Source organism: Amia ocellicauda, chromosome 20 (genome assembly GCF_036373705.1).
Source record: "Amia ocellicauda isolate fAmiCal2 chromosome 20, fAmiCal2.hap1, whole genome shotgun sequence".
NCBI lineage: Eukaryota > Metazoa > Chordata > Actinopteri > Amiiformes > Amiidae > Amia > Amia ocellicauda.
Window position 1 is genome coordinate 21,635,478 of NC_089869.1, and position 26,239 is coordinate 21,661,716.

The following is a 26,239-nucleotide window of genomic DNA, read 5'->3' on the forward strand; positions in this document are numbered from 1 at the left end:
CAGGGAGACGCTTCATTAGTTTTAATATGTGAAGTGTGCCAAAACTGTCAACCCCACCCAGGCGCATCCCGCCCCAAACACCAGCGCCACTGGCATGTGCAGCCCCCGGTCTGAGGATGGCAGTGTGTTGAGGGGGGGGGTTACATAATGAATTTAATTAAAATAGTGACCCTACTGTGTTCTGGACGCTCGCTAATGCGATTAGGTTGAACGCTGCGGATGTGACCTGCCAATTATCTCCCTCCCCGGCGAGTGAGCGGCGAGCAGCGGCCCCAGAGCCAGGACCGGGACCGGGACCGGGATCGATAACAGCCGCTGCCACTATGACGGGTTGCCTTTGACAGACACGGGTCTGTACGCACACGAACACTTACACCCCGCTGGACTAATGACTCTTGTGCGCAGATAAACGGGGCTGAATGTTTCACTTTGAACGAGCAGATTTTAATCATATATACACCATTTAGAGCTGAAATAATCGAGCTATGCGTTCTTATAATTTTAGATACTAACCTGCAAAGTGTATTTCTCAAATTCATTGTCATTTGCTCAAATAGGCTATGTTCAAATTATACGATACAAACACCAAAGGTCATGCAATTACGCAGAGATACGTTAAAAAACAATGACCATATACATGTTTTTTTTATGTTTGATCATTTATATAAACTTATACATAGTATCGCATCATCGAGGAAGCGCACTCTGACGGTCACTTATAGACTTGGATATATTTTTGCATTAATTTCTCTAAAAAAAAAATCAATTGTCAACATCTGTATCTCTCCCAACAAAACCAACAGTCAGTGCTTATGCAAGTGCAAGACTGAGACTCATTTGCTGAAACGGGTTTCTGAAGAATGCGCATTTCCTTTTTTGCAGGTCTTTTAACACCTGTTGTGCACTGTGTCTGAAACCGGCTAGTGTCGCAAGAGAAACAAAGGGATGGATATAGTGTAGGTCTGATTTGAACAAATACAAATGGTCACTTGTTTTTGCTTGATCCACACCTCCAGGCTCGCAGTTGAATCATTTGAAGGTACATGCTTTGGTAACAGACTTGAACGGACATGCGGGTCTTCTTCACGGGGACAGGGAAGGGGGCGGAGAGGCAGCCAGTCCGGACAGCACGGTGCCTGTAGCGGCCACTGAGGCGGACCTAATCCAGTTTTGATGAACCTGGTTAACAGACTTCCCCTCGTTGTTCTGGGATTGACGGGGTCTCCCACACGACCCTCGCCCCGCCTCCAGCACCCCAGCACGCGTAGCGCTTGTCAATAAAATGCCCCCCAAAAAGTTCAGAAAAACTTCATTCTGTGCAAGTTTGGAAGTTAAGTGGCGGTCTGTCCTCGGTGTCCACCATGCCCCGTCGCCAAAGCCAGCTGACCCCCAGATGCGTCTTAAAGACTACGGACTGCGTGCGTTACCGAGATGAAGAGCTTTACATTGCAGTCCCGACAAGCCCGGTTCATTTAGACCCCTGGCGAGGGTCCACCGCGCACAGCACATGGCTGGACATCAGCGGGGACCCATGCGCTCTGGGACAGTTCCGACTCCCGGGCACCTCCGGCTACCTCGCCCGAGAACCGTGCGTCTTGGCCCGGGCGCAGAAGCGGCGGCGCTTGGCTGCCAACGCCAGGGAGAGGAGGCGGATGCTCGGCTTAAATCAAGCCTTCGACCGCCTCCGGGGCGTGATCCCAAATCTGGAGAGCGACAAGAAGCTGTCCAAGTCGGAGACTCTCCAGATGGCGCAGATCTACATCTCCACGCTGACCGAGCTGCTGCAGGACAGGGCGGACTCCTCGGAAGACGCTGCGCACAAGAGTCGGAGCCCCGGGCCGGTGCCAGCGGACAGAGCGGCCAGGGAGCAGACCGGCTCGCCCCGGGGGTCGCAGGGGGCAACGCCGGACAGACGGCCGGCTAGGGACACGGGCACACGACTGGACAGAGAGGAGGACTCGGACAGCGACTTGAACGGGAGTGAGCAGGACGCGCAGATACGGGACTTGGTCAGCCTGTGGCAGAGACCCAGCGGCGCTAAATGACGGGCGCAGGGGGTTGCACTGCATCCTTCTCACGCACAGGGAGGGACGCTGCAAACTGAACCACTTCTATCCGTTTCGCTGTTTTTAAGAGGTTTTGAGTCACACCTGAACAAATGAAGACAACAGTTGGATTGGAGTATCAACGGAGATTCGTAAGAGCTTCTTTAAACGTGATTGTACTTCAGCGGTTAAAAAGCGTACTTGTACCATTTATGTGACTTAAAACGACAAAATATTAAGTATTTTTGAACGGTTACACCATTAATTAAACGTACAGATACATTTTTTTCCTTTAATGCATTGCTGTTTTTTTTTTGGGGGGGGGGGGGGACCTCAAGTACTTACCTGTAGTCATTTAGATGGAGACTTTATTGCATCTGTCAACCCAGAAAATAAAAACCTTTATATTTTACTTGGATATTGTTCGTTTCAAAGAGTTTCAATGAGGTCCCCTAGTTATCCTTCTCCACACACATACACACAAACACAAATAAAAATACAATATGGGGGTAAAAAAAAACAAATGTAGAAAATGAGCCACAAACAGAAACGTTAAGTGTACTGAAAGTAGCAATTTTTATTTGAGTTAAAATTATTTACAGGTAACCAAAGACATTATTCTTGAAACTGGTACAAACTGGTTTTTCTTCCTGCAGTTGGCTTTTATTACTTCAAATAACACAACTGAGAAATACTGTATAAAATAAAAATAGGATTGGATTCAGAAAAGTAGTCTACCATTCTAATTTCCAATAGCCGATATTTACACAACTATGTACACTTTTGTTTTCCATTCATATTCAGGTTTGTAGAGGAGCCTCTTGCAAAGGCCGCAGCGTTCGCCTGGTCACAGATGAGAGAAATATAGACGGCTCTGGTGCGGCTCTCATCTGTCCGGCTGCTCGGGATGCAAGAGGCTGCTCGGCTCACTGGGGTTTCTATTGAAGCCCGGATGTGAAAGATCCAACACTTCTTTTACTCCCCCGTTTATGCTGAAGCGCTGCAGGGACGATGATGCGAGTCTGAAATATACATTAGATAAGAAAAGGGAACCAAACGCGCCCATGTCCTCTCGGCCCCGGGTTGCCGATTCCTGGCTTGCCACTACACCAGGGTCCGGTTACTGTGGAAAGCCCCCCAGAGTTGACTGGCTTTTATCTGGGTTTGAAATGGTGTTTTTACCTCCAGACTCGGTACTCTACTGTAAAAACCATGCTAACAGCTACCTATTCACCTAAGCAACAGGAAGATGTGAATGGCATCTGACTACTGCACTCCTGACAGGATATCAAGGGATTCAATCAATTACAAGATCACGGTTCTCAATTAATTCAAAGGCAAACTTAAAAAAAACAATGAAATGCTTGCAGAAAGGATGAGCTCGGTCCGGGTGGCGATGCAGTAGTCAGATCGCTCGAAAACCACAGTAAAGACGTATGGCTCCTCTCTCCGATTCGGCAGTCGGTGAAAAAGAAAGAGAGAGAAAGGAAAGAAAGGGGAGTCCACCTCTCCGGGGCGGCGGGACAGAGCTGATCGCAGAGCATTCGCTTAGAATTCAAGTGCTTTATTTGAAAACGTACTTAAAATAATTTTCCAGTCCTGCTGATTGGTTTAAAAAGATTTTTAACATCTAAACATCGCCGAGGGGTCGATTTGGTTTAATCCATCACACCTCGTCTCACAATCGTTCGTTTCCAGCGTTAGCACTCGGTGCCACGAATGAACCCTAGAACTGTCCCTCCGCGGTGACAGCGTCCCGGTCTTCAGACGAGAGCTTCTACACGCGTGAACGGCGTAGGACATCCCGAGCGCCTGGGACCGGGACGGTGGGAGACGAGGGCTTCAGCGGTGCTGCTGAAACCTTCTTCGGCAGAAGACCGCTCCCAACATCCATCTTTTCCGAACCACGCGCACGGCACCGCCATCCTATTAAAACGGAGTGATCAGTCACCCAGCCTGCCCCCCCTGAGGCACCGAGGCAATCGGTCTGTGTCTTTGAAGCAGGAGCGGCACCCCCCCCAGCCACGAGGGCGATCGCCCCGCCGTCCTCCTGCCGTGAACACTGCCGGATCCTGGACTACTTGTTCCGCATTACACGATAGCTTATTAAAAGGGATCTGGGTTCGAGAGAGTAAAATGAGCAAACAAAACCACACACACCAAACCCGCACACACGAGAGCAGAGATGACTTTGGTACAGGAGGCGGCTCGGGGGGTCGGTCCGCTCTTCCCGTGCGGCTCGAGCGCCGGGGGACATTCCTGCGCTTCTACCGTGCCAGTAAAAACGTCCTTTGCCGAATTCTAGATGAGAGAAACTCAGGGCACGTAGGCACTTCAGTGAAAAAATACAACACACCACCCCCCACCCCCCACCCCCAAAGCAAGCAACCTAAAATATTTGGTACATAAACCCCACCCCCCCCCCCGATTTAAACCAAACACACGGCAGTCTGTACATACCGGTGCGGCGCTCAACTGTGTGTCAGGCGAGAGAGAAAGGAAAGTAGACTAAAGCACCTGCGTGTTTCTAAACTCAGAGCCGTGTTCGAACCCCACGCGTTGAGCACACGCCACAGAGACCGCATACCCGGCGCCGAACTGCCACAGTCAGGGACTGAGAGATACTGGTGAAGCCGCCTCGGACTGAGGGCTCGATTAGGCGTTGATTTGGGATTGGTTTGATTTCGTGGTTTGTGTCACCGATTGTGCTCATCCACAAATCCACACACGCAGACCGCTTAGACACAAACACCGAGCACGCGCTTAGGACAGACCGCAGCTCCGCACGCCGTCTGTGAACCCACGATCGAGAAGGAAGGTGCCAGATTTGTTCTTCCCACCCCACTCCGTGTGTGAGAGAGAGACTGAGCGTGTGTGTGTATGTGTGTGTGTGCGTGTGTGTGTATGTGTGTGTGTGTGTGTGTGTGTGTTGGATTCTCTTCCCATCCAGCTCCCCTCTCCCTCTCCCTCCTCCCTCTGGTCCAGCGTGCTCCCGCAGGCCGTGGTGAGCCGGCGCTCTAGCAGTGCTCCAGATAGTCGATCACCCGCGAGATGGACTTCTGGCCCGTGGTCCCCACAGCGCACTGCACAGAAGAGAGAGAGAGAGAGAGAGAGAGAGAGAGAGAGAGAGAGAGAGAGAGAGAGAGAGAGAGAGAGAGAAGATTAGCACTGTGCAGTCAGTGCAGATTTAAATCCATCTATAAGCAAGACTATAGATATTAGAGACTTTTTTTAAATGTACTTTATTGCAAACATGCAATCAATCAACACACATCTACAAAATCCATTACAAATAATAAAAACAATGCACCTCCAAAAGAAATGCAGATATAAACAAGTATCCAATTACCATAAAAACAGATAGACATCACTCTTTATGTGTTTAAAACCAAACCCTCATTCCCAACCTGGCAGACAACCCTATCAAGGCACCATTCCTTCTCAAACTGATCCACACTACACATTGCAGGGATTCAATGTCCTCTTCCAATTTTGCCAGAGCTGCTCTCACACTTACAATCCCAGGGACCGGTCTAACCCCCACTCTGGGATTCACCCATTTCACACAACACACACACAAGACCCCCCAAAAACAAAGAAGCAACACAAGCCGGGTCACTTACTGTAAGATTCATGAAATTTAAGAACTTCTTCAGCATTTCTGACATGATTGAAAAGTCTCCTTTAGGTAGATTCTCCCTCACAGTAGTCACATTCATCTGCAAGAGACACACAGACTGTGCAGTTTATAAAGGTGACAAAGAAAGAGGTTCTTCATACAACGTCTCTGATTCATCTACTTTTCCGCTTTAGTACCTTTATTCTAATCCGAGTCCGGAAGATGCGGCCGGGGAAAATAAAACGGCCTCTCAGTTTTTAAAGCCAGATTTTGAATTTAGCAGTTTTAATAACCCAGGTTAACAAATGTATAAAACCACATCCAATGTTAGTGGAATAAATACGTGTTTTGCGCTCGTTTCTTCTTTTCTCATTCTTCTCGAGTGGAAGGCGTGACCGGGAGCAGGCAGCACTCGACGACCTTCACACACCGGACTGAGGCACCTCTGGCTCGAGACGGGGGTTCGCGCCGGCTGATCACAGCACAGATAATGACTGATAGGCAGGAATATCAATCATAAACTAATGTCATATTGGAAATCCCATTAGCCGTAATGAAACGAAGCTCAGGGCGATATTGGATTTGCTAATAACCTCCATGAAAAAAGCCATTAAAACAAGGAGGAAAACGCAGGGTTTTATTTTCTTTAATCAGAACCCTTGAGACTTTAAGAGCTGCCGTTTTTTTTTTGTCCCCTAGAAAATCCACAGTGATTTAAATGTGACGTATGTATGAGTGTATGTAGAGATGCGTTCCATGCTAAACGAGCCCCTTTGCTCTTGATTAGACTATTGATTCATCAGACACACAGCACACAAGCTTTCAGACACACGGAACACACAACACGTTTTAAGGGTGCACGGGCTGGGCGGGACGTACCGGACTCCCCTGGCAGAGACAGCCCAGTAACAGTGCAGTGTATGAGGCGACGATGCTGTCCTCCATGTGCTTGCCAGCGTGCTGAAGAGCTGTGGAGACAGAGGGAGGTGTGAACACGCGCATCTCAACACAGGAGCAACACGCCTTCATCGCACGCCAATAAAGAACTCTCAATTGACACTTGACCACAGAGGGCTTAAAACGTTCGTTTCCTGACAATCCAGATCACCTTTATTGAGGTCCAGCTCCTCATCCTCCTCCTCTTTCTTCTGATTCTCCTTGTCCTGCTCCTGGGTGGTGCTGTTGTTCTCAGAGGCGACCCACTGGATCTCGCCGCTGGTCTCCTTCCACTCGCCGCTCTGGTCCAGCTGCGGCTTCGGGGCGTCCTTGATGAAGTCGTCCGTCTCCGCCTCGGCCAGCACGGCGGCGCGCTCCCGCTGCAGGAAAAGCTGCGGGGACGCGGGGACCCGGTCAGACACCCCCGAGGGCACGGCGGACCCCTGAGTCCCCCCACGCACGGACAGCATTCACGCGGGAGGCGAAGACGCAGAGGCGGCACACACGAAATCACGCAGCTTAGAGCTGCAAGACGATACTTAGAGTATCATAAAACAAACTGTTCTATAAAGCCAGCAAATTATGTTGAAGCCTAACTGTGTAAAACAGGTTAAAAAAGTGCAGTGAAGACAACTGAGTTCAGCAACGATTTCCATTTAATTAGTAATTAACCCATTTACTGTCATTCAGCCTAAGAAATGGAGTAATAACAGTACACCCTCTCCTCACCTGCACCAGGGCGGCGATGGCACTGCTGGCGCCCTCTGGCTTCAGCTCCTCCCCCTCGGCGAGGCAGATGGAGTCAAAGGGCTGGGTGTCCGTCTCCATCTCACACAGGCAGTGGCGGTTGCGGGCGCTGTACTCCACCAGGTTGATGAGGAGACCCAGGCCCTGCGCCACAACACAACCGGACACGTCAAACCACAACACGGGGGAGCAACCAAACCACCAAGCGAGCACACAGAACGCCCTGCACAGCTGGCAGCCGCGGCGAGACTGTGCCTGTTATCGACAATTAAATCAGCAAAACCCCGGAACCAAATCGGTTTAGTGAGTGGCTGAGTGCTGCCGGTACAGCGAGTCGGCAAAATGGCACTGAGAGGGGAGCGCTGCTCACCAGCACCCGGATGTCGAATCTCTGCTCCTGAGGTAGGTACTGAGGGACGCGCAGCACGCAGTTCAAGGCCGTGATGATCAGGGCGTCCTGCTCGCCCGTCTTTGTGCTGCCCCACTCTGCGGAGAGAGAGAGAACAGACTATTTAAATCACTGATCTCATCCACAACAGTCCATAATTACACGTTTCCCTCTCTGCGCACCGCCTCTGCTCTGTCGACGGGGAGAACAGGAAGCCGGGGGATTTAAAAGTGAATCTCCGCGCCTCTGAAGATCTGGGAGGCCTCGGAGAGTCGCAGGCCTTCCTCTACAAGCCTGAGCGATGTTTTGAATCATTCACGGCCTCTGCGCATCAATTACTCCCCGCTGTTCGGTGCAGGTAGGAGAATGAAACAAACAAGACTCGGACAAAACAGCAGGATGGGATTTGGCTGGTGAGGCACAGCAGGCATCACCGGCATAGAGGAGGGAAGAAAGGAGCACAGAGATGGTCCCTCCCTAGAGACCGCCACCCTCCCCCCGGCCCCGTACCGTTGTCGTGGGTGAGGTTGAGCAGGACCCCGATGATGGCCCTCATGCAGTCCTCCACCGCCTTGCCCACGTTGCTGGAGGAGCTGCAGTGTGGCAGCGACTGGCCGCCCGACGAGCAGGTGCTGTTACCCGCGCGGCTGTACCGCTGGATCATCTCTTCACAGTGCCGCAGGCCCCTGGGGGACACAGGCAGGCGTTACAGAGGGAGGGGAACAGCCTCACAACGACACACACGCTCCACACCTCTCTCACACGACTCCGGAACAAAGACACCAGATGAAACGAGGGAGAGCACATCTGAGGTAGCTACCCTACATCGCCAGAGACCGATCGGCAGCGTTCTGCTTAATTGAACCGCCCGAACTGCAGTCTCTATCTGGAAGCAATTAGCAAGAGATTAAATCTGAGCAGGGCCTGCAAAACACATTAGTGTATTAGTATTGTGGCTGCTGCGGCACCGAGCCGCTGTTCATCTATAACAGCGAAGGCAGAACCCTGTGCCGCATTCGTGTGTGTTATAAAACACTTCGGCACTGCCCCCGTGCTCCAGAGCGAGTCACCCCGAGCTACACAAGCCGCCCGATTGTTGAGACAGAACCAAGAGAGGTTACTGGTGTAGTACCAGTGCTGCTAAACCAATAAACCGCAGCTCGGCTACATACAAGACAAATAATGCAATTAGAATAATAGGTGGCCATCAATTATTAAAGACAGAGCGGCAGCATCCGTTGATGAAAACAAGGCCCCGACTAGAAGGCCGGCTGTATGGAGGGGCCCTGCGACGTGGCTCAAATCGAATTACGCCGGGAGGCCGGGGTGACAGCGGGCTTTGTTGACTCACCCTTGCCCCCTGCGTCTGCGAGCTGACAGTACAGCCGCAGTTCACAGGGTGACGCCCCGGCCAGGAGCCCTGGTCATGCCCTGCCCGGGACTCCATAATCGCATTAGAGGAGGAAGTGCTCCAACAGACAGGCTTTTGTCCTCCCGGCTCAGCCAGCGCGCTCTGGAGGTGGCAAACCGCACAGGGCGTTCTGGGGCACATTCCCCTCCACAGCACATTGAATAGGACCGCAGTCTGCATGGGCTTCTCAACGCAGCCCTTTACACACGTATACCAAACAATATATTTGTGTGTATATACACACACACACACACACACACTATAGTCTTAAAAGGGATTGTATTGGACAATTCTACATAGCAACAAACTGTCTTAACCAACAGCACAGAAGTTTGTTGTGATCATTAACCAATAAAAGCTTTTAGAACTTTTTTTTTTATTAAACCCGTCTCTTATAGAAGATGGGGGAAAATGGCAGCATGCTGAAAGTGCTCACTACAAAAGCGCTTTTAAAAGGAGTCAACTGGAGGATGTTTTGAACATTGTACTGCTTCTAAGACCAATAAAACTCAATTAAACTAACATTTTAATATTGTAAACTTGGGCACACTGAGTAGTACTGTAGACTGTTATGACATCAATTTGGAAGACGGGGAGGGAGAAATTTATCAAAAAAATTACCTAAATACAGAATTGACACAAAAGAAGCCAAACACGCACGTTTACAATCAATGCAAAGTAAGCAATGTACATGTATTATTATTGTTATGAGTAAATATTACTGGTAGCTGTAGTCCTGGTGCGTCGAGCCGACGCTGTGAGCTCAGTGCTCTGTGGGTTACACTTGCAGCGTTTCCTGCTTCTATATTCATAATCTATATTCAAAAACCGGAGCCGCCTGGCCAAACAAATTCATGAAACGCAGAAGATTAAATAAAAATTGCATCCTTGAAACGCTCCACTCAGCAATAACGACTAAGAGTATAAACACGCTGGCCCAGGACTCTGAACACACGGCGAACGCGGGGACGGTGCAGGGATTAAACTCCGAGCCCCGGAGGCACAGAACCCATCAGGAGTCCGCAGAGCATTGTGCAGGACTGGATGGCTCTGGTCTGGTAACATGAGGGCTGTTATCAGGCTAAACACACCTAGACCCTCACAAGGCCGGCGCCCACGTGTCCTGCCCTGCGTGGCGGCTTCGCTCCGACGCCTCACCGAGAGCGATCGCTTTAAACATCCATTGTGTAAATAAGACCCGCCCCGGCCACGCTGCACACTGAACACATCAAACAGTTTAGTGTGAAGAAGCGTCGCCCTTTGTAGACAGGAAACCTCATGGTCATTTATAGGCTTTAATATCGATGGGCATTATCGGGACACTCACTTCGCTGAGGATGTGATGAGCTGAGAGTCTTTGTAGGCGATCAGATAGCTCTGGTTCTCGGGGTTGTGAACGGTAACCTGTGGGAGGGAGGAGAGCAAGAGGGTGAGAAAATTAGTGCTGTGCAGAGTCAGTGCAGATTTAAATCCATCTATAAGCAAACCACACGACGATAACCTCCGAGGGAAATAACGTCAGATTGATCGCCCAGAAAGAGCAGACGGCCCCGACCATAAAACCACGAGGAGGCCACGCTCCATTTTAAAAACCTGCCCTCGTTTGCGTCGAATACAGAGAAGGGAGTTCATGCAGTTTCGGAAGCCCCGGTCACGGTTAATAGGACTAAAATTTCAAATCCTCTTTAAAAAAAAATCATCCATTGAAAGATGTGAAAATTAGCAGCAGCTCCAGTTTCGAGTCACCGGTTCAGCTCTAAACGTGCCAAAGGTGAGATGACCGGGAAGCCATGCAGAAACTAAAACAAATGAAAACATGACAAATCCACTCACGCTCTCCAGCACTCGTAAACACCTCTCCGCCCCCCACAGCGACGCCACCAGGTTCTCCTTGTCGTCCTCCCGGCTCAAGTTCTCCACACACTCTTTCACTGCGTCGGACAGGAGAGAGAGAGAGAGAGAAAGAGACACTTACTCCGCGCGTCGGACGATGCGCCGATGACTCCTCTCCCATCTTTTCGCTCGCTCCACACAAGCACAGATGGCTGGAGCATGTCGTCTCAAGTAACGACTGAGATGGGCAGAGAGCCGAGCCGATTTCACCCTCACCTTTATCTACGATATGGTCCAGGCCCCCCAGCAGCCGCAGCTCCTCCTTGAACCAGTCGCCGGCCCTCTTGGAGGTCAGCGACAACAAGGTCTCCATGGCCAAGTGTCCCGTCTGGAAGCAGAGAGGGTTAGTGGTTAGAGATGGGTGGGGGGAATAAATAAAGTGGTGGAAAACGGGTTAAAGAAAGCATTTCAGCTTTCTTCTGCGACATCGATCTCTTGGGATCTCCCCCAGAGATACGAGAGAATCAGGGCGGAAGCAAATGGCGCCATTCAAAAGAGTTATTCCTATTGTCCTACTGCGCTCCCCTAAATCTGCAGCGGCTCACCGTGATGTTCTCCAGGTCGAGGTGCTTGTTGTGCACCGTCTCGCACAGCTTGCGGATCTTCTCCTTCACTTTGCTCAGCTCCTTGGCGTTGAGCTGGACGGCCGCAGAGTCGTCCTGCTCCAGCTCCAGCAAGCGGATCATGAGGTCGAGGCTGGCCCGGTCCAGGTCCATGTTGAGCCGGTCTCTGCTGAGGATGTACATCAGGGAGGCCGTGCACAGCGCCAGGTTCTGAGGGCCAGAGCGCCGAGGGATAGAGAGATAGAGAGAGAGAAATCGGACGCTTATTGTCGAACTATGAATGAGGGAGCCGGGGGAAAGGTCAGCACAGGCGACCAGGGCGTACCGGGTGCTGCGGAGCGTCGTTGAGGGTCTTGAACACCTGGGCCACCTTGCCTCGGGCGCGCAGGTGCATCCGGAAGCTGGGCATGGCACAGCGGCTGGCCAGGCTGATGACACTGGGGCGGAGAAGACGAGAACGACAATCACACACAGCGACACACAACGCAGTTCACAGATGAATTGCAGCAGAGTGACGGAGTCCCGCGGACCGGCTGAGCTCCTTACCTAAGGCACCGTGTGTTCAGAGGCTGACTGCACTTCAGGCCTGTCTCCAGATACTCAAAGTCATCCGTGAACTCCTGGTTCTCCCCGAACTCCACCACGTCATTGAAGTGCTTTACGTGCTGGACGACAGTGTACAACTGCCGAGGAAAGAACAGCACAGCGGCCGGTTAGGATCAAATACAAACACGACGGCCGTTTCAATCCCCCAGTCTTCATGGAGTCATCTATAGGTGAAGATGCGTGTTTATAGCGTGTCGGAGAACTGAACAGAGCTCCAGAGTGCGCGAGTGACACGGGAAACGAGAACGGGACACGAAAACCGAGGCGCCCCCGCACAACCAGCTGGCAGGACAAGCACTCAGAGCCGAGAGGGTCATGTGATCACGGCAAAAGGGATCCCATTTCATCCTTTGGCGAGAAGTCGCAAAACTACACCTTCTGGTCAAGATTCAAATATTGTTGGGTGGTGGAGGGGGTGGACTTCAAAATTAGGAAGAATGTAATGCTCTGAGGTTTTCTTTTTGGCCTGCACTGTGTAAAGGTCAGAATTAATAGTGCTTATTATCACAGAAGTGGTAAATAAGTGGTGAATTCTTAGCTTACACAATGGAGATCATGAATGTGCACACATTAAATATTAAACAGCGTCGGAATCAGAAAACCAGCGCATTCAATAAACTGTGCTAACACAGAATATTAAATGCCCTCATCAGCTCGTAAACGCAAGCATCAAATATTAAAAAGGAGGCGACTGAAACCGAGATTTAATTTCCCGACATGTCGTTCCTCATCCGACACGCCGGGCTGAGCCTCGCCTATGCGCGCTTTCAGATATAAAGAGCACCGCGATTTCACCGGCCTGTCAATCACCTCCCCTGACCGGCCACCTGCCACCAGAGACACCGCGGCTCTGTCTCTACCGACGAGCAGCTTGGATTTTCAAGCAAGAAAGTTTCACCTCTTCATTTACATATTTTAGGTTATTAAATTCAGAAATCAAATACTTTTATGGAGCTCTTAAGACTCTGAGTTGAAGTACACTTGTATGATATTAAATCAACCACTTTTATTAGATATTACCTGATATTAAATCCTCCACTCCCACCTTGAGGAGGGGAAGCTGGCGTTAATATGCACTGCTCGTGTATTTCCATATTTGACACCGGTTTAGTATTCAGCACTCGCACAGAGCTCCGGATTCAATGTTTGCTCTTTCAGGTTATAATTTATGTTCCCTTCTCCTCTTCTGGTTTGCAAGGCAATATTTTACCCTATAAAGTACCCGACGATGATTTAATTAAAATATAAAAGCACCAAGATAAGCAAGTCAGCAGCTCATAACACACTCTTAGACAGCAGCCATTTTCACAGACTCACCTCCTTGTCCTCCTTCCTACATTTCAGTGCGGTGACGATGTCCTGGTAGGGCTGCGTCGGAAGGGTCACGGACTTGATCACTTTGGGCGGCGGGGGCGGTGCTTTGAACAGCCCGTCGTCTTTGTGGGAGTTGGTCTCCTTCGTGGATAGACTGGCCTGTAAAAGGAAAGAGTATTTTTCAAATCCTCACAACAGATCTGGCGTTTCAGAGAACTTCATTAGCAGCACCAGATGTCCACTGCCTCGTTTAAAGCTGGCGGGGGGGGGGGTTGGACATCGGACGGAGAGGCAGGACACTCACCGGGGCGGTCTGAGATCTGGACAGGGGGGGCGGGGGCAGCTCCTCTGGCTCCGGACGATTCCAGTGTCTGGCGTTATATACAGCTTTAGTGGGAGACTGAGGGAGAGGAGAGACCAGAGTTATCACACAGCAATCACTCACAGACAGCCCACTTTAGCAAGATATCTGATATGCCTTAAAGCACCAAAGAGGGAAGCTATTATCAGAATCAAGTAATGTGCCTCGGAGGCTGTTTCAAAATAAAATAAAAATGTGTTGAAGCTGTTGTTTGAAGGAATAGTGCAGGAGGAAGCTGTTCTGGGTTTTAAAAGTTTACAAGCCTATCATGGGGGGGCTGTTAGGGTTAGGCCGCGGCCCGACGCGAGGGATGCAGCTCACACAAGCTCGCTCGGAGACCTTTATTTCTGAAATGCCACCGGAGGAGCGCCGCTAGTCCCGACGGGTGTCGAGCGAAGGTGCGAAGCGGCTTATCGGCGCCTCTTTCTGCATCGCTGCCGACAGATTCCACACTTCTGTTCATCCAGAGGGGCGGCGGAGGTGCGAACGCTCATGATCTCGCCACATGGGTCATTATAACGCAAAGGCACTTTCTGGAACAGGACTGATCATTTCCCGGCATTATTCCTCATCAACACATAGGTTCTCACTCCGGAGCTAAACTTCCGAGCTGAACGGACAGGTGTGCGGTGAATGTGTGTGTGTTTTTATCCCACAATGCACTGCCAGACCCTAGAGCCAAGAGTCACTGCAGTAAAGCGGGCTCAGACACACAGTTATGGCAGTTAGAGCTGAAAGTCATCCCCCGGGAGGTTTCAGTCTCAGACCGCTTTCAGGGGGAGGTAAATTGCAGGCAGTAATTCAGTTTAGATGTAAAACCTCTGACCAACAGATGATGTGGTCCGTGTCAGCCGGTGATGTCAGGTTTCAGCCTAGAAGCACGATCTCCTGGTGACCTGCGGTTTCTGCAGCTCGACTGTCTGCGCAGGACGGCACAGACAGTCAAGGTTTGTTTGGAAACGTGGCTTTCCAGTAATTTTCTCCCCAAACCATTTCAATGCCTTCTGACTGCCCTGATAAGGCGTGTGGGGGGTGGATCTGGAGCAGCAAGACTAGAGAATACGAGCTCCCGCCCGCTCTCCGTACACAGTTTAACATGCGATAGGTTCTGTAGAAATCTGTTAGAAGCATTAATGGATTTCTCAGTAATTTTAAAATCGACAAGGGGGACTATTTCTGCCCGGCTTCTGAGAAATACGAGTTTAAGGGTGAGACGAAGTCAGAGAGTTCTCATGTCAGCTGAAATTACAAATTAACCCCGGATGCCTTCACACCACCACACACAGCTGTGCTTCCCAAAAAAACAGGAAAGGGCTACCGGGGCGAAGCGAGCCGCACAGCAGGCCCAGCGGAGCAGACGCATGGCCCGGGCCCGGCAGCGTCGACATTTGAGAGCAGCCTGCGCGATGTGACAGGACATCAACCCGGGGACTCACGCAGAAAGATTACATTGCAGCTGCACACGGAATCCACACGCTTTAAAAGTGGGGTGCTGGGGGAGGGGGGGGGGGTGTCTCTATCGCAGGCCTTCAGATGCTAGTGGAGAGCACCTGAGGGAGCGCTGTCGGGTGGGTAATTACAGTGAAACGAGGACGCGGCACTGGCTGCTCTTTATCAGGTGCCAGGAGCAGAGATAAGGGCACCGCAGTCTTCACATGCGGAGACAGGAGGCCCGGCGATGCACCTTTCCGATCTGGCGGGACACGCGACAGGCCGAGAGCCTCCGATACCCACAGACGTAATCTCATCGGGGCGTTAGCCACATTAAATTGGAAAACCCTGGTGCATTTGAGCAGCGCGCATAACATGTACCTGAGAAGGGATTTTAAAATGATGAATCCAATAAATAAATAGAAAGTAAAAGATCTTCAGACCTCTGTCGTTAAATATTCAATAGTTTGGAACTGTATAAATGTCTTGAAGAGGAACACGTCAAAGTACACTTGAAAAAGATGTCACATTTCAAGAGAAAATGAAAGCAACCCTTCATTTGAAGATCATATTCACAGAACTTCACTGTGCTGGCTGCTATTTAAACTGCGATACCCCTTTGATTAAGATTTGTTTTTATACGACACTAATGCAAAATGAACCCTGGAGTAAAAACAAACAAGCCAATAAATACATACATAAATAAATAAAGGCACGGATCTGGGGCATTCGACTGACGGTGAACTCTGCAACAGAACGGTCTGAAGTGGAGCATCTTCACCAATGATGGAAATAAATTACTATGAAATGCGTGCTTCATTGTAGGGTCACAATACAGCGTAAACAAAACACGAGGGGGTCCCTGTGTGAACGAGCGCTTCAGAGACACAGAGGCCAAGTCACAGCGGCTTGAACAGCAGGGCCCGGCCCAGACCGCAGCCCTGGCACAGACTCACCCTGCTCTAAAGCGCCACCGCCTCATTGGTCAGGCCTGTTGCTGGGATATCAGGGGAAAAAAAGCCCTCTTGGCACACTGGCACACACACACAAACATCTACACACTTTTTATTATTCATATCCATATTAACCAGCCTCTACTCGCAACAGGGACGCATCTAATCTACCCAGCGCTCTCCGGCCCTCCACCCACCGCGGGCAGAGATCAGACCCGCCCAGACTACCCCTCCGCTGTGGGGCTCGAGCCTTGGCTACACAAAGATCACACTGCGCTCGAGTCCTCTTCACTTCAAACAAACCTCAGCCCCCGTCCCCAGGGGTTTAAAGCATGAGATTGGGACGGACGTCATTCTCTGATGTTGCACAGCCTGTCAAGCGCACTGGCAGTTTTCTTCGTTGTTTTGTTTTGTTTAATAATATATGAATACACAGACTTGTGTGTTTGTGTGTGTGTGGGGGGGGGGGATACTGCAGGTCTCACTATGCTCTTGCAGGTTGTTATTCCTCTTCTTCACATTCTTGGCCGTGTAGGAGGAGGGCTGCTGGGTGTGAAAGTAGCAGACTGGGTTTTGATGTTGGAGTACAGGCTGACTGAACAAAGGCTAAACATTCGATTACAAGTTGTTCTCCAGAGCCTCCTCTCCTGTTCGCGGCTGGGCCACACGAGGTTCACGATGATGCCTTTTCAGCAGCGATGTGGGAGAGGGGAGCAAGGCCGGCAGGAAAACACTGCAAGAGTTCACGCACTGCTGCAAACGGGGAGATAAGTCACTCCATTCTGAGACTGAGGCCGTGGTTGTCAGCTGTCACGAACAAAAAGCCGCAGACTTTACAGAGAATTAAGATTTCCGGCCAGGACTTGCAATTCAATCCCTTCGATGCCCAACTTTATTTATCCGACACCAGCATTGCCGTGGTGCCAACGCATCTGTTTGGGGGGTCTACCGGGCGCGGTAACAGAGCCTCACATCTGACTAATTAAACTAACAATGTGAAGAAAGCACACCCCATTTAGTCACACGATAACCTTAATGGAAACCTATTCCGAAAACGGTTTTAAAAACAAGGCACTTTCAGGCGCAAAGCCCTACCTGTCCCTCCTGGAATGGTTTAAACCACTCCTGCAACCCCCCCCCCACCCCTCCATAAAGCATTACAATACAAGGGGGGGTTGTAAACCTTTAGCACTGGCTGACTGACAACAACCCGCCGGAGAGCAGCGAGATCAACCCGCAGAAAAATACAATGAAACACAACGGAGCGCAAAATACGCTATTGAGTTATTCGGCCCCGTTGTCTTGCAGGCCTGTGTTGTGTTTTGTTTGTGCGGAAATGCTGACAGACTGGGAGGACCACAGGGGAGCAGCACAGCGCTGAATACAAACCAGGCCCGAGTGAGGCTCGGCCCGGCGCTCCGTTGCCACAGGGGGCTGCACGTAGGGCAGAACTGCTAGAGGAGTGCTGGTCTTTTTAAAAATACTTAATTTCTAATTAACATGAAATAATAACTGGCTTGATTGTAAGTCGAAAGCTTAGAAGTCTAATTTTCAGCTTATCAGATACAGACGAGCCCATCTCTAATCACTTTGCACACCAGAGAAAATACAAAAAGTGTGACTCTCTGATACTGAACTCGAGTTATTACAGACATTAAATTAAAATGTACAAGAGATGTGTTGATTGTAGAGAATTACATTCTAGAATGTAATTAAGGTGTAAAATAGTATATATCGCCTGCCATCCTGTAGATTTGGGAAAAGAATCCCCATTTTATAAGCATGAGCTAATAAAAGTAATTTAATATCAACTCGTTTAGCAAGCAGGGCACTTAAACGGCTTCCTTAGCAGCTGGAAAGTGGTGTCCTGCTTGCTACAACCTATTAATTAACTCGGAAATTAAGATATTCCAGGGTTCAGTCTTCTCAACGGGCTTCCTTCAGCTCACCCCACACTCATCCACACAACTGACATCACGCATGGCTACAACAGGGGTCCCAGCCCTGGCCCCGGAGGAGCCGCTATCCTGCTGCTCTCAACGACTTTACACCCCAATCTATTAGGCAATACCGGAACTACGCCCACCTCTGCAGAGACGGCAACTGAACAAGAACCCAAGCAGTAGCGGCAGCCTCGATCGCACCGTTTTCATTTCCTGTCATGCTTTTTAATGTGGCCGAGCGGCAGATTTCCATGATAATTTAACAGTGTAAACAAGAGCAATGTTTAAGGCAGCCTGGTTCTCTGACAGAATCACAGGCGAAACTAAAATATTCACGATTGTTTCTCCATGCTTTTTCCCTTGCCTCCTGTGACAGAAAAGACCCACTTTAAATAAAACACATTTAGCATCATTCAGGAATAGGACGCTGAAGAAAACATGACTCCAGCTACCACAACACTAATATAAAACCAGGAGAAAGTGTTTTATTGATCAGTAAGGAAACATATTAAACCCCCCTAAACATAAAAACATTCTTGATTAATCTCCCTGTACTTAAAACCTAGATGCAACACTTCTAAAAGTACCTTATTCTCAAGTGAATGTTGGTTTAGACCAGTAAAACATTGCAACACCCCACCAGACACAGAAACTGGTATCTGGTCTACAAGAGACGTGTTTATCCTAAAGATTTAAATGTACCTTTACGACAAACCCGTATTGTCTGTAACCCGTATTTAAAACTGCAGCAGCTCTGACCGCCAGGTGATCCCACCCACAAACCCAGCTCTGGGTCTCTGGGGAAACGGGGCACGCCTCCCCTGCTCACCTTCTTCGGGCCGCTGAAAATCTTCCTGGTGCCCTCCTTGGATTTGTCCGACATCTTGTAATGCCGCTTCACCACCTCAGACACAGTTGGGTAGCTGTCGTCAGAGAAGTCGAGGATGTCTGAGAGGGGAGCAACAGAACGGAGAGTGGTGAGAAATCATACTTCTTAACTTTCATTGCAGCCTCGTCACTCTGACTGGGCCAGGCACCTCGTCTCAACAAGTGTGGGGGACAAAAAGCCAGCAGGGAACAGATGATGACGCGTTATTTGAGGTATGCAGATAGAGATAGAGAAGAAAGCTCATATATTTGTGTCTGTATATAAATAAACCGACAAAACAGCCATGATAAAATCTACACCTCACAGCTGCGCTTTTTCTCTCAAAGTTGCTGCAGTAATAAAATCGTAATGCCCCCGTTCCCCACCTTTCCTCAACAGGAAACAGGCCTACATACATTTTCTTCTTCTGCAGGGTGAATCAGCCACTAGAGGGCTTCTGGTTCTTGTCAAGTATATTAAAAATAGAAAAAAAGAGAAGGAAAAACAACCGAGAGGTCGGCTGCTGCTCCTCTCGATCCACACACTCCCACAGAGGAGCGCATTTCTCTCGCAGGCTCTCAAACAGCTCGGGAGCTGCGCCACACATCACCAGCAACACCACAACACTGCCTGGGCTTGTCATTGTGGCTGCAAATGATACATTCCACACAATCTTGGACAACGTTAAGCACACAGGACTGTATCAATAAACCCGCTGCTCACCGGTCATGGCGCTGCTCTGGCTGTCCTGCGAGTCACTCTCTCTCGGCTCCGTGGCGAAGGGGCACGGGGGGCTGTCGGACATCGCCGCCTCGGCCTCCGCTGCTGCCGCGGCCGCTGCCGCCGCCGCTGCTGCCATCTTCTTCTTGGCCTTCCTCTTCTCCGCGGCCTGAGACCCCTCCTCTTCGTCACTGTCACTCTCGCTCAGGTCGTCGAAGCCGAAATACTTGATCTTGTAGTTGGCGCTGCCGGAGGCTGTGGGGTCCCCCTCCGCCCCCAGGCCCTCGCTTTCCTCGTCGAAGCCAAAGAACTCCAGCTTGGTTTCTTTCTTGGTTTTGCTCGGGGTGGGCCGGAACCTGTGGTCGAGACAAGGCGGGGACAACGGAGGGTTAATCCCTGCGACTCGAAGAGCAGAAGGGTGAATGAGAGCCTCGGAAATCTCATTATAAACTGGTCGGGGATTTGAGAGGAATGAAGGCATTTTAAATTGAGTAACTGATGGACAAAGCTGATCTCAGGGTGTTTATATGCTGCAAGGCTGGAGGGCTGGAAGGGGCTCAGCGTCTCAGAAACACCAAACCACTGCCGAGTTACAGACCTATGCCTCTGCCCAGCAGCACACTGAAAACAGATTGGCCGTTTGCTCTGTATGAAAACAAGACACTCCCCTGAGGTGGCACTTGGCTTTCACAACTGCAAGAAGGGGGAAAGGAGGCCGAGCAAAGAACAATGCTAAACGGCAAAATAAACACAAAAAAGCTAAAATACTTCTGTCCAAAACACTGGTAGAGCTACCATTTTCCCAGACTTATTTTAAGGGGAAAATGTGTAATTCAAGCTTGCACACAACCTGATATTCTGTGTTCTCCGAGTAGTGATCTAGGGAGCAGGCTTATCGGCAGTTCACTTGTCTCTCCTCCGATTAAAAGCCCGTCATGAGGTTTCAGTGAATGACCGAGAATAAAAACCCGGGAGTCTTAAATCTGACAACGGCGCTATCTTTGCGTTCCTCCTTCGCAGAGCTACGCATCTGGAGCTGCGGCGCTCGGTTTAAAAATGGAAGGGAGTATGTATTCATTATCTTTAGACACCATGGAAGACAGCCTGATGAAACCCATTAAAGCTAAAGCACCCGTTCAGGACTCGCACACTCAACACAGAACACACAAACACACTTATTTGGTGGCGGCTTAAAATTTGGATTTGGCGATTTTTGTTACTGTATTTTACACTAACTTTAGAGCGAAGACCTACAATGTAAATAAACAGAAACAACTGAAGAAAGAAATAGGACAGAGAAGACAGACGCACAGACCTGGCAGGTTTGGCGGTGGTGATCTCAGCCTTCTTCCTCAGCCGGCCGGCCTCGCCCAGGTCGGCCGGGGAGGTGCTGGTGAACTCGTCAATGCTCCTCTCCATGGAGTCCTGGATGGTGACGTTGCAGACGGACAGGCAGGACGGGTGCAGCACCGTATAGTCTCTCGTCCGCCCGCGCCCGCTACTCGACGTTTTGCCGTCTGCGGCCACGTTGTTGCTCTTGAGCGAGGAGGACTGGCCGGAGCCGTCCGTCGGCTTGCCGTCGGAGTTGCCCAGGTGGGCCGACTGCTTCCCCTTGTTGGGCCGGTGGTACGTCCGGCAGTTGGAGGGCCTGAGAAGAGTCTGGGAATGGTCTTCGGATTCGCAAGGCTCCCGTGGGATGTCGTACTCCCCTGCACCCGCCTCGTCGCTCTTAGACCGCAGAGAGAAGTCCCCGTCCGGCCCGGGGGCGGGCTCGTCCACGCCGCCGTCCCCTCTCACCGGCCCGCCCTGGCCATAGCTGGGGGTCCACACGGAGTCCTTATCCTGACAGGGGTCAGAGCCGGGGGAGTCGGAGCTCAAGCCCCCCGCGGAGTGCCAGCTGTCCAAAGAGTCCTTTAGGGTGGCCGTCTGAGAGCTGGGCTTCTTGTCGCTCTCGGACGCGTTCCTGTACCAGGAGTAGCTGCTGTTCTTGTCAGTGCCTTCATTGGACCAGGTCTGTGCGGTCTTGCCTGAGAGGAGAGAAACAACAAAGACAATGAGATCAGTTCGCTCTTAATAAACAAGCATCACATTGTTTTTCTTAGGTCATGTGACCTCAGGGTTATTCTGTTTCTCCGGCAATACTTTCAGCCAAGTTATGTGACAGTTGTGCACAGTGAACACCCAGGAGAAACAGCTACAGGTTGTGTATTAAAGATTTGGATTATAAAAAAACACCTCCACGCACCTTCAAGCTAAAAACCCTCAAGATTTGTTTTTCTTCTGATTGATGTATTTTTAAGGGGTGCAGGCTGCTGCTCTGGAAAACATGTTTCTGCACATGAATGTTTAAGCACTCCAGAGGAAACCGTACAGCACTGAGGAAAATAACTGGAACGAGATCATGTTTATTACCTGCACACGAAAATGGGAGCAGTTCTCCCCCCCATCCCACTTAATTAACTGTCAGGAGCAGAGAAACTCAAGAGCTGGCGGTGAAGCCTCTCTTAGTGGTTTAAACATAGGCTCTCCGGAGAAGGAGGACAGTGCGGCTGGACCTCTGCCTTCAACTTTTACTCAAATAGAGGAGCTCAGCCCCTGCTCTGCACCGCGGCTCACTCAGGAACACACACACACACACACACACACCACTCTTGCTATAATAAAAACTCTGTGCTGTTTACTTTCAATGAGCCCCTCCAAACCCTATGTAATGCATTGCTGTGCAAGGTGAGAGGGGATGCTAATTTACAGTACAACATTAGACATACATATTTATGGGAGGGGGGGCACCTTAACCTACCAATACATTTCAATTACAGGCCCAACAAGAGGCATGTTAATGATGCATGATCACTCAGACTGCAATTCAACACAACTGTCAGTTGAATGCGTTTTTTCAGCACCACCCTTGAAGCAGTTCGAACCTGCAGCCTGTAACGCATTATCAGAGAAGGTGTGGAAGTTTGTCCTGCCAGATACACCGGGAATTTGTTTTTCAGAGTTCTCTCCCCAGGGACCAAACTGCACCATTGAGCAAGATAATGCAAGAATCATACTAGCCTAAAAAACACAATTTCCAAAAAGTCCTTTGGTGCACTTGGTTATTATCCTGTCAGACATTATGCATTTTACAAAGCAGGACAAGTCACTATAACTGATATACATTAACACATGAAAAAGGCAACTTAAGTCTGACCATATGAATCATAGCTTTGCAATTCCTTCAGTATTAACATATCAGGTGCCAACTGACCCATCTTGCCCAACACCTCCAGCCCCCAAAGAAAGACTGTGGCACTTCACAACTCACTGTATTGAAGTACAACCTCAAATACCTGCACCTAGACAAGACCCATGAAAACTACACAAGAACATACTGTACAAAATTCAATTTCAAAATTCAAGTAAATGTATTCAATCAATTTATTATAAGTTGGCTAGGTTCTGGTGTAAACCAATCTGAATAAAAGGAAAGACATAAAATAAGCTCTTCTAAATTAACAAGAGGAACCAAGTGTTTTAAGCACCATAGAACAACACTTCCCATGTGAATTTAAACCTTTCCTCTTGTCACTGAGAGTAATGCCGTTATGAACGTAATGCTTTGTTGTCCTACACATGAATGATAATGAAGCTCAGAAATAGCTCAGAAATCTATTCTCCCACATCTCTGCAAGGATAGCGTAGCACAGGAAACTGGTCAGCCATTGAGCCAGACATTTCTCCAGGGGTTTACAAAGTGTTTATCAGGAATCCAGACTTGGTACACTCTGATCTTTGGACCTTAAGGCTGCAATAGAGGGCGGATGTCGACCTTCACAGGTTCTGTAGACATTAACAGAGAAGCTTAGGAGGTTCAGATAGCACTACCTTTCAAAATAAATTGGCCATGTCCTTGTGATTTCATAGTAATACTAGACAGGTAATCCATGAAAAGTATGTCAAATATATTTGAAATTCAAAAACACTTCAGATTAACCAGTTCTGCTTCAATATAATTTTAAATAAGCATGTTAAAGTCCACACATTAGATGCTACTTATACTTCAATAGAGAAGGAAAGACCTCATGGGTGAGACGAATTAAGTAATTTCTGCCAGTGGATAACACACTTCACTAAGTGATAAGTATTAAACAAAATAAAAAGACAAACTTTTACGCAAGGGACTATGCAATTCAGAAATGAAACTTCGGCACCGGGTTTGTAACAAGAAGATAAACCAATCTGATGTTGTGCGAATGCCTGGAGGAAACTTTAAAGATTCAGAGCAACTGAAGCAGACAGTGCTAAAGCACTAGTGAACTGGAGAGCTAAACCCTCGAATCTTCAGACACAGCCCTACTGGGCAAGTACCGACAGCACGGCTTCACACCAGTGCGATTCTCACGGCAAAGATTACAATAGCTGCAAGCCACGTTCAACAGCACTAGCTCCAGGTAGGTGATCCATGCACTCGAAATGACTTGCATGCTAATCAAGTCTGCAAGACCATGAGTCTGCTCTCTATTCAACATGCAACATGGTCTTTCCCTCGAATTTACTCTCAAGTAGGCCTAGCCAAAAGGCTGAACATACTGGAAATACGCAATTCCAGTTTGGCAGCTTTAGAAAATTTCAAACAAGATTAACTGAAGATATTCTCTTTTTCACCCCCAACCCTCCCACTTTTTCACACACCCAGGACACAAAAAACACAGATATCAGCCTGGCCAATTACAAACACACCAAAGATTTTACCACTCCCCAACTCCATTTGACAGGAATATTATTCTGAACAGACGGAGCTTAAAACTATAATTAAATGCTGTACTGTGAGTTAATTCTCTAATGAAAAGTATCCACCACAATGCCAGAGAAAGAAAAATTATAATAAATTATAATTAGTTAAAGGGGATTTCCTTTAGGACACTTGATTTTTAAAGGAATTCAATTCAGCTCTGATTTATTTCACAGCTTTTTCCTGACTCATATTTTAAACAATCACTTCACATCTGACAAAGAAGTAAATTAGAACTGTACACAGATTAAACCCCTCAGTGTAGTCCTCTGGCTCCGATAATCCCGTGTAGCACATAATTCCCTGCGATTCTCGGAGCCTGATAATGTAATCATCATTTCAGCCAAAGTACAAGTTCAATCTCCGAGTCTTTCCAACTTCCTGATGCCCTCTTCAGTGTAAACACACTGGGGAAGAGGCAAATAAAACACGCAGAGCCAGCAACAGATACCCTGGGAGGAATTCCTCCGGACACTGAAGACACAAGTTTAATCTCTTTAGGATGAGGTCATCACTAGATGCCACACGGAATCATTACTTGATTATTCAGATTGGGTTTACCAGGAGCCGCTCGAGACAACCCACCAAAGGAAGAGCTTCTGTGTGGGTTTCCCAGCAATACAAGCAGCCAGACTATTGCTCCTCAGTTTTCGAGTGAAATTTGCTTTTTGATTGAGAGCAGCTCTGGGCTTTAATTTCACCAAACGAAGCCCAAAGCTGCTCTCAATCAAAATGCACATTTAATTGTGCACAAATTTAAATGCACAAATAAATCATGAGAAAAAGCTGAACAGACATTAAGTGTTTAGTTTTGTTAAATATGCATCACTTTGTGAAGTATGTTATCCACTGACTGTAATTCCTTAATTCGTCTCACCCATGAGGTCTTACCTTCTCTATTGAATAATGTCTACAGAACCTGAATAGTTTTAGGCGAGGGATGGTTGTTTTGAGATCAGGTACCTGTAAGAGGGGATGATACTTCAGGTTGATGAAATGTTTAGGAGTTGCCAAAGTCAGTTCCTTGGATCACTAATTTATTAAATGGACACCAACCAAGCACAATGGATTCGATGGCCTCCTCTCGTTTTGGAAACGTTATGTTCTTATGAAGTCATGAGAAGTGTGGTTTCCCGTGAACAACTTCCCAAGTCACACCGGCACCATCATTTAGCGCAAGGTCTGAACACAGACTGATTTGTTTGCCAAATGAAGTGCAGATGGACTCAGCCATCCCTCAGCAGCAGCACTACTTGCTTTGAATGAAGAAGCGCACAGAAGGGAACAGGAGTGTGCTTTATCACCGTGGCCAGGAGCCGCGGCACAGGGACGAGATCTGGCTTCGTTTCAGACACCGTAGGATCGGATCACAACACTCTCCAATTAACAATAACGCTTACAGCACCCAAAGAGAAACAGACCTAAAAGTGCACTCAATGTATTACCAAACAGCTACGTTCAATTATTATTTTTGTTGTTTGTTTTTCCCCAATGCATTAATTCTGAGCTGTTCAAAGCATTAGTGCTGAGAAAACCCTAAATCCCCTATATTTATGTGATTTGTGCTCCACTCACTGCCAAATGATTGAAAGGCAACCTGAGATTTAATTTGAAAAGACCTACATGTTTTCTGATTGGAACAGATAAATCCTAACACAAAATTC

The 26,239-nt window shown here is 48.9% G+C and overlaps 2 protein-coding genes across 4 annotated transcripts in view; one reads left to right on the forward strand and one right to left on the reverse strand.

The window, feature by feature from the left end:
* The first annotated feature begins 1,313 nt into the window (after positions 1 to 1,313).
* On the forward strand, positions 1,314 to 2,045 carry atoh1c (atonal bHLH transcription factor 1c). The gene has a single exon (XM_066693184.1). The coding sequence runs from the start codon at positions 1,362 to 1,364 to the stop codon at positions 2,043 to 2,045; it is 684 nt and encodes a 227-aa protein (XP_066549281.1). The 5' UTR covers positions 1,314 to 1,361.
* A 557-nt stretch (positions 2,046 to 2,602) lies between these two features.
* Positions 2,603 to 26,239, reverse strand: part of LOC136716197 (wings apart-like protein homolog) — a 32,252-nt gene continuing 8,615 nt past the window's right edge. For all 3 annotated transcript variants that reach the window (XM_066693754.1, XM_066693753.1, XM_066693752.1), the window contains exons 3-20: positions 21,114 to 21,825; positions 19,802 to 20,154; positions 19,040 to 19,158; positions 13,827 to 13,922; positions 13,526 to 13,681; positions 12,149 to 12,285; positions 11,928 to 12,039; positions 11,585 to 11,812; positions 11,256 to 11,367; positions 10,980 to 11,077; positions 10,474 to 10,550; positions 8,246 to 8,421; positions 7,718 to 7,833; positions 7,330 to 7,491; positions 6,773 to 6,992; positions 6,544 to 6,632; positions 5,669 to 5,764; positions 2,603 to 5,128 (exon numbers count right to left, since the gene is read on the reverse strand). In XM_066693754.1, coding sequence (XP_066549851.1) covers positions 5,063 to 5,128; positions 5,669 to 5,764; positions 6,544 to 6,632; positions 6,773 to 6,992; positions 7,330 to 7,491; positions 7,718 to 7,833; positions 8,246 to 8,421; positions 10,474 to 10,550; positions 10,980 to 11,077; positions 11,256 to 11,367; positions 11,585 to 11,812; positions 11,928 to 12,039; positions 12,149 to 12,285; positions 13,526 to 13,681; positions 13,827 to 13,922; positions 19,040 to 19,158; positions 19,802 to 20,154; positions 21,114 to 21,825 — 3,125 coding nt within the window. In that variant the 3' untranslated portion in view covers positions 2,603 to 5,062. The remainder of the gene's footprint in view (positions 5,129 to 5,668; positions 5,765 to 6,543; positions 6,633 to 6,772; positions 6,993 to 7,329; positions 7,492 to 7,717; positions 7,834 to 8,245; positions 8,422 to 10,473; positions 10,551 to 10,979; positions 11,078 to 11,255; positions 11,368 to 11,584; positions 11,813 to 11,927; positions 12,040 to 12,148; positions 12,286 to 13,525; positions 13,682 to 13,826; positions 13,923 to 19,039; positions 19,159 to 19,801; positions 20,155 to 21,113; positions 21,826 to 26,239) is intronic.